The 12,186-nt window shown below is 21.1% G+C and overlaps 2 protein-coding genes and 1 long non-coding RNA gene across 3 annotated transcripts; 2 read left to right on the plus strand and 1 right to left on the minus strand.

The window, feature by feature from the left end:
• Positions 1–2,108: 2,108 nt before the first annotated feature.
• LOC102675917 (phospholipase B1, membrane-associated-like) lies at positions 2,109–4,887 on the plus strand. Its single transcript, XM_006618601.2, has 7 exons — positions 2,109–2,473; positions 2,871–2,957; positions 3,070–3,281; positions 3,376–3,552; positions 3,729–4,027; positions 4,249–4,430; positions 4,655–4,887. The coding sequence occupies exons 1-7, from the start codon at positions 2,350–2,352 to the stop codon at positions 4,786–4,788; spliced, it is 1,215 nt and encodes a 404-aa protein (XP_006618664.1). The 5' UTR covers positions 2,109–2,349; the 3' UTR covers positions 4,789–4,887.
• Positions 4,888–6,456: 1,569 nt separating this feature from the next.
• Positions 6,457–7,664, minus strand: LOC102676059. Its single transcript, XR_422190.2, has 3 exons — positions 7,423–7,664; positions 7,041–7,114; positions 6,457–6,553 (listed from the first exon to the last, which is right to left on the minus strand). It is a non-coding gene; the product is annotated as an uncharacterized LOC102676059 (long non-coding RNA).
• Positions 7,665–10,149: 2,485 nt separating this feature from the next.
• Positions 10,150–11,258, plus strand: LOC102676148. Its single transcript, XM_006618602.2, has 3 exons — positions 10,150–10,394; positions 10,488–10,933; positions 11,008–11,258. The coding sequence occupies exons 1-3, from the start codon at positions 10,199–10,201 to the stop codon at positions 11,191–11,193; spliced, it is 828 nt and encodes a 275-aa protein (XP_006618665.1). The 5' UTR covers positions 10,150–10,198; the 3' UTR covers positions 11,194–11,258.
• Positions 11,259–12,186: the final 928 nt, after the last annotated feature.

Below are 12,186 nucleotides of genomic sequence, written 5' to 3' on the forward strand. Positions count from 1 at the left end.
TTTTTTTTTTTTTTTTTTTTTTTTTTTTTTTTTTACCACCATCAATTATATTAGAATTCATTTATTTGAAATTTATGCATATAAAATATTTGCAATATATACGATACATAAAATATATTAATATTAAATATAACAATACGTTTTCCAATTATTATGATATTATATTCATATCCATTTACTTATCCTTTATTATATTTCCAGATTATAGATTAGCAATCTATAAAAAATTGTACATATTTGTAGAAGTATATGAATGCGTCATACAAAGATTTATCCAAAAAAAGAAGTTTTCATAGCCGACAGATCTTTAAACATATTATTCTTGACCTAGTTTGATGATTATCTTTATTTGAATTCTTGAAAGTTAAATGTATATTTTAAATCTTATATTTGATAATAGTGATGGATATGCTGATATTGAGATTCAATGCACGAAAAATAATTCATTATGAATAATAATAAGAATAGTTGTATAATATATATATAATATAATAGTTTATATAAATAATAATAGCTGGATTATGCTTACATAATTGTTATATTGTAGTTCTATTTTTATAAATTTTTAATTTCTACTTCTTTATTTAAAAAACATTTTTAAGAAATCAAAGATCTATTAAAGAAATTATCTCTGTATTTTATTATATTATTTGATCGATTGAATTTTGTTATAATATATATAATATATATATAATATTTGTTTATGATATCCATTTTAATATCTTCATTGTCTTAAATATAAAAATGTATGAAAAAAAATTGTTTGATTTATCTTTTAATCATAAGAAGATATAAAGTTATCTTCATTTAAATATAATAGCATATGAAAATGAAAATTCGCATATGAAAATATGTAGTTATTTCATTATTATATATTTATATTAAGAATTTAAATGAATTTAATGAATTTAATTATTGAAAATATTTTAAGATATTTTATTTTATTATAATTTTTATATTTCAAAGTCTAGAAATATATATTCGAAGTCTAGAAATATTTAATTAATTACTGTTTAATTAATTAGTTATAATATTTAATTAATTACTGTTAGCGTCATCATTTCTTATAAAATTTAAACATCTAATAAGAAATGAACTTGGGAATACTTATGTTCGGATAATCATTGCAAATAAATAGATTATATTTTTCGTGGAATTAAATCTTTTAGAGAAAAAACTATAAAGAAAAATATTATATTGAAATATATAAATATAATTCTAATTTAATATTTTATAGATTTTTACTTCTTGTTGAAGGAATTATCTTAAGTCTAACAAAAAATCTGATTATATTGATTTATAATTGTAACCTTCAAACTTAAGGTTACACGAGATATTTGCTATTAATATCATACGATTGAATCTCACATGTATTAATATAAATATTAAACAACAATTTTTAAATAAATATTTTAAAAAAATATGAAAATGTAATTTCATTCATAAATTATCCCCGATAAAATATTTAACAATGATCTAGAGAATTAACTTTAAAATTATTCAATGAATAATTTTCTCATTCACAAATATTTAATTAAATATTAATATCTAATTCTAATTCTATCTAATTTTGAAAACAATTGTAAAATATACACGTAAAAAACTTTTCAAAAGATTGATTTTGACTGTTGAAAATAAAAATATAAATTAATCCATAAATTATGAATTAAGATTTATTCTTTAATTTATAAGCAATTGAATTTTATGTAATTCTTCATAATTCATTAATAGATGTTATCTGTTATCAAGCAATATCAATGATTTGTCTTAGAAAAACTTTAATTTAATCTTAATTATTGATTCAGCATAATAATGAATTATTTCTCGATTAATCACAAGTACAATTTCTATATACCTATAATATATACACACAAAATATTATTTCCTAAACTTGCATAAAATGATGAATTATAATTACAAATTTTTACAATTATAATAAACAAGTATAATATGAAAGTAATTTAAATATTTTGTTCGTATTATGTTGGTTCGTTCTAAGCAATATAATATACATATACATATATACATATATATATATGTACAACGACTATATATATATATATATATATAAAGTCGTTGTATAGATATAAAGAATCACAGACTCATGTGTTCAGTTTCAAACTAAGAACCTTCGTAGCATGATATTGTAAAATCCTGTCTACTCCTGATCGAGTTGGTCTACTCGAGTAGTTGTTTTTAAAGTGGTTGTTTTTATTTTCGTTTTGTAATTCCTGTTCGGATGGAAGCAAGTTTTTAAAGGGAGGAAAAGAACTTCTTTTGGATCTATTCAATATACAAAGTTATTATTAGACAAACGATACGATCTTCAATTATCAAATTAATAAAAAAATGAAGTTATTTTTGTGTTTTTTGTTACAATTATTCGTGTTGACTGTGGCTCAAAGGACTATTTTGGACAGCCCAGATATACGATCAATGGTTCGTCTGTTTCGTAATTGGATCCAAATATTTGGTATATTACATATTACATATTAAAAAAAATATTAATCTTATTATTTAGCATAGTAACGTGTAATTCTAATGAATCACAGTGATTTAATAATTTGTGAAATAAAGTAAATATTTATGAAGCATTATTTAAAAATAAAAAAAGAATTAAAAAAATAATTTAATGCAATATTTCCAAATTAAAACTAAATTATACTATATTTAAACTAAATTAAAATTTTTTAAATATTATATTGAAGATTTCAAAAATTGATTAAAACCTATTCCTGTTTATATTACATACTATTCTATTCTTATTTATTCTGTTTTTTAAATAATTAATGATAATTTTTATTTATTTGTGGAAATAATCAAAGTAAACTGTACAAGTAAAAATGATCAATAATTTGTTTACATAAAAGGTAAAGAAGAAAGAGCTGCATTACAAAATACAAATAAAATTCAAAAAGAAGTTCCACCAAACGTTCCATTTCCTTGCAATTTGACAGGTAATTAAACAAATTATTATTATCATAAAATCGTAAAAATTCAAAAAATCGTGCTCTCGAATGTCATTTATTGGTTATAACAATTTAATTTTCTAAAATCTAATATTTGTAGGTGCTAGATCTCCTACTATTCCTGATTCAATTCATCGTTTAAGACCAGGAGACATAGATATTATTGCTGCGTTGGGCGATTCTTTGACGAGCGGAATGGGAATTTTTGCAACCAATTTACTAGATCTATACATTGAGAATAGGGGTGCGATGGCAATTATAGGCGGTGAAAAAAATTGGCGAAAATATTTGACAATCCCCAATATTCTCAAAGTACATTCATTACAAATAATTATAATTTAATAATTAAATATATTAAACGAAAAATAGAATATTTTTCTGATAAAATAAATGTTCTCATGTACAGGAATTTAACCCTAACTTAATAGGCTATTCACTTGGAGATTCTTTAACTGCTAATCCAGCTTCGCAATTAGATGTAGCTGAGATTGGTGCAATGTCCAGAGACATGCCTTTTATGGCGAAATTTTTAGTCAATAGAATAAAAAATGACAAAAGAATAGATATAGAGAAACATTGGAAGGTATGTATTATAAATAAAATTATATGAGATTTTATAAAAATTATAGAAATATACGAGTCGATTATTAAAGTTTAATGAAAATTATATAAGTATCAGAAATTAATGAAATAAATATTTAAAATTAAAATAAATTTAAAATTAATATTTGCATTATATCATGTTACTATTTATTTCAGATGATTTTTATTCTCATTGGATTCAATGACATTTGTACGGATTTATGTGTACTTCCTTCTCCATGGTCCACTTTGGAAAATCATAAAAAAGATCTACTTAAAACTCTTCGAATATTAAGAGACAATTTACCACGTACTTTTATTAGTCTCATAATTCCTACTCACTTAAAGGAAATTGTTGATACACGCAATGCAACAAACTCACTTATTTGCTATGTGATGAGAACCTTATTTTGTTCATGTTTGTTCTCTTTGCGATACAAAAATCAAAGAGAGGAATATTTCAAAATAATGAACAGGTTTGTTTAATTTAGCGAATTTAAAAATTTAAACATTAAATACTTAAAAAAATTATTTAAATAATTATGCATATAACATTCCTCCAATTTTAATAATCTTAAAATAATTATTTTTAATTTCTTTTATTTATATTATTTTAGTTTTCACATGATATTATTTCTTAGTTAAACAGTTTATGAAAAATATTTGGTACGATATTTTATTTTAGATTATTTTTTAGATGGCAAGAAATAGATGAAGAAATTTCTAAATACCCGGAATTTCACACAAATGACTTTACCGTAATATCTTTACCAGGTATTAAAAATGTTAAAGTGCCTCGGAATAATAAGGGATTAGCCGAAGTTGACCGATATTTTTCTGCCGATTGCTTTCATATAAGTCAAATAGGTAATGCACGATGTAAGTATATGACATAGAATTTCGTATACTATTTCAAATTTAATTCAAAACTTCGGAAGCAATCAGAAATTTATTTAATAAAAATGTCAAAAATTATGTATTAAATTTATTGAAAACTAATGCTTAATTATTATTTTACGGAATAAAATATTTTAAAAAATAATATTTTACAAAAATATAACTACTTAAGATTTATAAAAAACAACTTTTCTTTTTGTTTTAAGCGGCAAATACTCTATGGAACAATCTGTTACAACCAATTGGTAACAAAACAAGCAATGAATGGCTTCCACCATTCGAGAAATTTTTATGTCCTACTTCCGAAAGACCATACCTGGCAACATTTGAAAATTCATAGAACAATAATATTTATAAATAAAAAATAAATCCTATAAATTATTAATTAGGTTACATTTTATTTAGTAATTCGCATTTATGCATCAAATATTTATTTATTTATTAATAATAAAAACAAAATCATTTTTCTTTCATGTTCCTTTCTTTCTCTTAAAATAATCTAAACTTTTAAAATGAATTTAACAAAAATTCAAATAAATTAGGAACTAATTTGACAGATAACAGTCTGAATTTCATCTGAATTTCACTCTCGATTCTTCGAATTTTATTTCCAGAAAAAACAGCTTGTCACGCAAAAATGCGCCTATCTGCAGTGCCAACCTGCTTCTATCTGTTTATGATTAACACACACATACATATCAGAAAGTATGCTGCCTGTCCTACCTAATTTTACGTTTAAAAACTGACAAAAAAAACACACTAACACATTTACTCCATGGTTCTCACGTTATACCTGGGTGCAAAAACCTACACTGGGGAGAATGACCTGCTGGATCATCTCCGACCGAAAGTTTGACATACTACTTGCACACTCTAAGTTTACGTTTTCCTGAAATCGATTGACGATGATTAGTGATCATTGTACGAATCATGCTAAAAGTTTGTGTCTTAAATTATTTAAACTTTAAAATTATCAACATTCGTGATAACAAGAATTCGTTATCACGATATTTTTAAAAAATGAAATTATATATAAGATAAATGATATAAAATTTGATACTAAATAATTTAATAGATTAATTTAAAAAGAATAATAATAATAAGAATCTAATATTTGTAAATTATAATTGAATTAATAATTATGAATTGGATTTATAATCAAAATGAAATTCCATAAGCTAACTATATACATAAAATGTGGAAAAATATTTTTTTTATATACGATACACATCATCATCAATCGCTGAGAAATTATTGTAAACTTATCAATTATAATTATATGCTTATCGCCTCTCTTTTATTCAAGTAAAATATGTATTTGGACACATAAGTGAGATTTTAATAGGAAGATTATATAAGATTATACAAACCTGAAAATCCCAAGCTAAAAAAATATTAAATATATTTTATAACGAATTAATTTATAATAATAATAACGAATTAATATAATAATATAATAATTAATATAATAATAACTACTTCTTTAATTTCATATATTATAATTTTATCTCAAATTTTAATAATTATAAATTTAATGAATTATTAAAATTTTCATAATGAAAAATTAAAAAACAAGAAATTATAATAAATGAATATAATCAAAGCAATCAATATTAATGGAAAATCCTCAATAATTCTTAAGTGATTTCTTAAACATTTTCGAAACCATGAAAACAATATTAAAACTTATTGTTCTGATTCTAAAATATTTATCTATGTCTTTTTAAATATGATATTAAATAGATCTTTTACGAAACGAATTGAATCTTAATATTACTTTCATAATATGTTTATGATCACAACAATTACATAAAATATTTATTATTATATATAAACATTATAATATTGTTTAATAATTCAAAACGCGATATGCAAAAAAAATTAATAAAACATAGAAGAAAAAAATTTATTTCTTATGAATATTAGAATAAATACCCATGATCATTATATTTATACAAAATTTTAAATTACGTATCGATTTAGATTTTTCTATGATGATTAAGTAACCAAAAAAAATATAAATGTATGACTTACCAATAAATGCGATGTTAATGCTGTCATCAATATTAGGATATCATTGCGAAATAGTCATCAAGTATGAGAAACTGTAACAAAACTTAAAACACTATATTTTAAATACAATACTAATTATTTGAAAAAATTAAAATAAATAGAAAATATATAAAAATAATTATTTCTTCGCGTAATGAATGATCATCTTATTTTTTTAAGAAGCATAATTGTAAACATTCCCACTAAAAAAATCAATATTGACAAAAAAAAAAAAGACTATTATATATCTGTTTATATCAGTGAAGAAATACTCTATTATAACTAACTTTAATATCATGAAAGATTATTATAGTTAAATTTAATTAAAAGTTTAATTTAGAAAAAATATAAAAATATTATTATGAAATGGACACTGATTTTATCGATCATATTGCATGCAATCATAAATATTTTTCAAAAGTAAAAAAAAGTTTTTATAAAAATTGTCATCTTTAACAAAAAATTAAATTTAATTATTTTTTTCCTTTTTTAAAAATACATTATAAAAAATTTTGAAATAAAAAAAGTGTCAAATTTTACCATTTCTTGAAGTTATTAATCGTTATGGCGTTCATATTGAAATCTTTCCATCATTCCAACAATCAATTAATAATCTGAATAAAAAAAAATCAAAATTTTCAAATAAATATATGAAATATAGAATTAATGGATTATAATATAAAATAATAATGAAGCACAATTCCGTCTTATAAATAAATTAATATTATAATGAATTAATACTAAAAATAGATAAAAATTCTAAAAATAATAATATTAAATAATAGAATAATTTAGTCAAAAAGGATTTTTAATTATAATAAGAAACACATGTTGATTGAATGTTAGCATACAAACAATAGTTACAAACAATAAATTATAAATTATAATTTAATTATTATATACATTATTATACAGCACATACCTCAAGAAAAAATGACGATCTGAACTGTCGTGATCATAAACTTATGATTATCGATACAATGACATCTCCCGCCATAATTTCGATTATCGAATAATAAATTAGTAAGAACATCAAATCGAAACATATCAAATATGACATGCTGCAAACTTCCAATTTCTTGAAAACATTGATAAGAAATATTTTCAGCCTTGAAATAACAGACGAAAAAAAGATAAAAATATAAATTAACGCATTTAAAAACGAAATATCATATATCATATCATTGAAATAATGTAATTTGATGAAATAAACTTAATTACGAGAAACTATATATGTTTATATATAATTTCATATCATATATTTATGTATGAATAAAAAGACAATAGAAATCTATTTTAAATATATCTATTTTTGTGAAAAAAAAATATTATCTATATTTAAAATACAGAAAATCATTGATTATAAAAATCGTGGCATATATAAATCATTATTATTTCGAAGTCATTCCAGCAATCAAATAATAATTTAGATAATTAGTCAAAATAAAAAGTCAAAAATATATAAAATATAAATAAATATATGTAAATAAATATATAAAATTATACTTATTTATTATATATTAAATAAAGCAATAATTGAAATCCTGATTGAAAAGCTAATATGATACAAGCTATCGGTAACCTCAACAATCAAATAGAAGATAGAAACATAAAGAAATTTAATTAAAAGTTATCACGATGTTGTTATGATTTATTAAATAAATGAAACTAATCTATAAATTAAATAGAAATAGAAATAAAATTACTTAACCACATAATCCGAATAGATGATGCATTAATTTATGATTTTCGTAATTTCAAAAGAATCTTACACATATAGATTCACACATAGAATGCTATTAATTGTTTGCAGTGATGCAATTCTTTATTTATATAAATAACACGAAAATTAAAATATTGTATAATACATTTATTATGAGATGTTAAATTTAATATAAAAAATATAAAAAATATAAAAGAATAGAGATAAGGTAAAAATTGATCGTTAGTGACATCTCTTGAATGTTAAAAGTATTCAAGAATATGGCGCTAATCCTCAATTCTTTATCTTATTTTTGATAGATGTATGATGCTCAAGAGATGGCGTTAATAATCAATTCTTATTCATTTCTATCCTTTTTCAATTATTTGCTATTGGGTTCTATTTGCGATACTTAGGAGATAGCGCTTTTATATTTTTACTCTATCTTTTTTCTTCTTCTTGAGTTTTAATGCTATTTGTTGTATAAAATTTACGCGCTCAAGAAACAGCTTTAATATTTAATTAGTTGCATTGTTAAATAACTTCATTTATTATTATTCATTCGTTTATTTATTAGATATAATAAAAATAATTAAAAATTGACTTGTAATAACATATTTCAAATAATTACGATGAAGTATTTGACATATATTATATTTACATATATTTATTTAAAAAAAATAGAATTTAACATATTAATTTTTAAGTATTTAAAAAAAATATTGTTTACTATAAAACTTTAATTCTGTAAAAGAAAAAAAGTGATAGCAAGAAAAAGTTTGATAGCAATTTCAAATTGTTTTTTATTTAAAAAAAAAATTAATATGCTTTTAGAAAAAAATAAAAAATAGAAACAATCTTATTATGTCTGAGATGTTCTTGTTTCAGGTCTTTTTTCTTTTTAGAATTAGTATTCAGATTCAGAATTTGTATTTAAATTTTAAGAATTTCTGAAATTTATATTATAATTAATTAATAATTCAATGAAGCTAATAACCTCTAATAAATTGGAATTATTTAAGTCTTCAAGTATATGTTTCTATAGGAACAGAATTTGCACATGCGTGGAAAATAGTATTGGAGGGGCAAAGCCCTCCCGTCTAATAAGACCGATAGAAAGTAAGAATGGAAACATTATTTTATAATTGTCATTAAATACATTTGTGCCAATTTCGATATTTTTTACGTAGTGTCATGTGAATATAAAGGTAAAATCTTATGAAATATAAAATGCGACGTTCGAAGTGCTACAAATATCTAATCAAAAATTAATTTATATGATATGTTTTACTTTAAAATATAATATTATAAACAAGTGATAAAAATTCGAATATTATGTGGTTTACATTAATACCAACAAGACTGATTATGACATCAAATATATCGACTGAAAGCTATGCCAATTTATAAAATTATTTCATTATTAAACGAAAAAAAAATCTTCATTAAAATTAACAGTATTATGAATATATTATTATATTTATAATTAATCTAATTACTGTTAATCTTGTTTAATTGCTGCTTTTATAAGAAAAATTAATAAATATAAATGAATGAAATTAATATTGCAGCATATGATCTATAAATAATGTATACAATTTATAGAATCATCCTATAATTGGATAAAGGAAAGTATTTATATATACTTCATTATGTAAAAGATTAAGAAATTTATAATTTTAGAATAGAATTCTATTAATGAAATATATTAAAATAAACAGTGCCAGATATAATATAATTCTTTTACTTCTACATATACCAAAGAATTATTGCCAATTTTTTATGTTATTTCATGTTATAATAATTTTTAAAAAGTTGAATTAAATAATGTAAATCTTATCTAATTTATTCATTTAATATCATAAAAAAATATATCATAATATAATATAATTATAATCATAAAAAAAAATTATTTAAATAATAATAAAATAATGGCAATTATAAATAAATATTTTTTTATATAATTGAGTTTCAATATAAATAAAAATTTACACATATGGGTTTCACAAAGATATTAAAACGCATGCTTTATGCAAATTTTGCATCATGCAGTTCTAAAACATTAGGAATATTAGCACCATTAACAATACCACCATTACATATTGCATTTTTGTATTATTTTTGGCAAGAATATTCAAGAGATGTAGATAAACAATATTGTTCTTGTTCATGTTGGGACACAGTATTTAAGGGTAAGTAAATCTTATTTTCATGATGTATTTTAAAAAAACTAGTTCTAAACTATTTTTAATTGATTTTCAAAAAGAATTAATATATTATTACAGGATCATATGAATCTGGCATTGCTTCTTATAAACATATGTATTTTAATGCTACATCAAATACTTTAAAAATATGGATCACAATTGTAATTGGAGTTATCATTTTCTATGAAGTAGTGAAACATTTAACATGGCTGGCTTTTCATAATCGTCTTAGACTTTCTATGATGGTTCTTTTTTCAACTGCTATTTTTTCACATTATTATACTTGGTGGGTTTATATGAATTATTGGAATGATGAGTTCTATTCTCAATGGTACCATCAATTGTTTTTTTCTGTCACTGAGTTGATGTCTACTTTTTTGGTTGTTCACTTGGCAAATAATAAAAATCCAGTAACTCATAGAAAAGCATTTGGTATAGCTGCAATAGCTATTTTACATATTGTAGCGGGTGGTTGGGATCAATTTGTTGCTAATGTTGTCAGAGGAGAAGGATATGCCCATCAGGTAATATGAGAATATAATAGATTACAGACTTAGTATTAATTAGTTTTAAATGATTAGTAATTTTTATATGATAGGTTGTACGTGATCTTGGATTTATGATCCCAGATATTCTCCATGTTGCTATTCCATTATGGGCAGTAAAATGGAAAAATATATATAATCTTCCTGGTTCTACTAAACGAGATCCAAGTATCAAAAGAGATTTAGCTTATATGTTAGGGATGATATGCATAGGATTATGCATTTGTGCCATATTATAACTTAGCTTTTATAATGCCTAAGAATAGTGTCTTAAAAATAAAATAATAATTTAATTTAACTTATTTTCTTATACAAATTTGTGAAAGATAAATATCTATAGCTGAATTTTACTGAAAGATATTCTATGTATCTTTATAATTTCATGGTGCTAATATTTATGCTAAAAATAAATTTAGTTAGACAATTTAGTTTAATAAGTTAAAAAAATAGGTTTCATTATTATCTTGTCAATTTTATATATTCAAAAAACTCATAATATTATTAAAAATTATTTTGTTAGTATTATTTAAAAATACCTGTAGAGTACAAGTTTTTTATTATAAAAAATATCTTTTAAGTTGTTAATATCTTTCCCTTTTTAAATAAATTCAAATTTATTTTACTTAATACAATAAAATGCATATTAGTAAATAATAAAAAATAAATAAATGTAAATAGAGAGATTGCAATTATCATTTATATCTTTTAAATATTAAAATAAACATATTTATAATTATTTTTTTTAAATGAATAATTTATTAATAACATTAATTAAATAATAATTTTTGATATCAAATTTGATATCAAAATATAATGTATATGTATACTATGACAAGAAACGAACTATAATTGCGTAAATATGAAATTATATATTTTGTTATTAAAAAATTGCTTTTAATATGTTTACAATAATATAAATCAATTTAATAATAATCAATTAAATAAATCAAAATAAATTCTCATAAATAGTATATATTATTGTTCGAAAATTTATATTTATTTTTTTATATATATCTAATAATTGATTACATATAGTAATTATAGAAATTTAACATAAAAATAAAATCATTTTTTCGTTTTTAAAACATTTATCAATATATTTTTGTGATTATAGTTATTATATCAAAAAACTGTATAACATCGTTATGCGTATGTATCTTTATAGTATATCTTATATTTGTTTAAAACATTGTACATTTGCGAATTGTAAAAAAAAAAAAAAAAATAATTAC

The sequence above is a fragment of the Apis dorsata genome, unplaced genomic scaffold (genome assembly GCF_000469605.1).
Source record: "Apis dorsata unplaced genomic scaffold, Apis dorsata 1.3 scaffold_365, whole genome shotgun sequence".
Taxonomy (NCBI): Eukaryota; Metazoa; Arthropoda; class Insecta; order Hymenoptera; family Apidae; genus Apis; species Apis dorsata.

Excerpts from the sequence above, each read along its gene's own strand:
- LOC102675917 (XM_006618601.2), top strand. The coding sequence starts at position 2,350 with ATGAAGTTATTTTTGTGTTTTTTGTTACAATTATTCGTGTTGACTGTG. Across the intron at positions 3,282-3,375 it reads CAATCCCCAATATTCTCAAA|GAATTTAACCCTAACTTAAT; the intron begins GTACATTCATTA and ends TCTCATGTACAG. Across the intron at positions 4,431-4,654 it reads TCAAATAGGTAATGCACGAT|CGGCAAATACTCTATGGAAC; the intron begins GTAAGTATATGA and ends TTTTGTTTTAAG.
- LOC102676148 (XM_006618602.2), top strand. The coding sequence starts at position 10,199 with ATGGGTTTCACAAAGATATTAAAACGCATGCTTTATGCAAATTTTGCA. Across the intron at positions 10,395-10,487 it reads TTGGGACACAGTATTTAAGG|GATCATATGAATCTGGCATT; the intron begins GTAAGTAAATCT and ends ATATTATTACAG. Across the intron at positions 10,934-11,007 it reads GAGAAGGATATGCCCATCAG|GTTGTACGTGATCTTGGATT; the intron begins GTAATATGAGAA and ends TTTATATGATAG.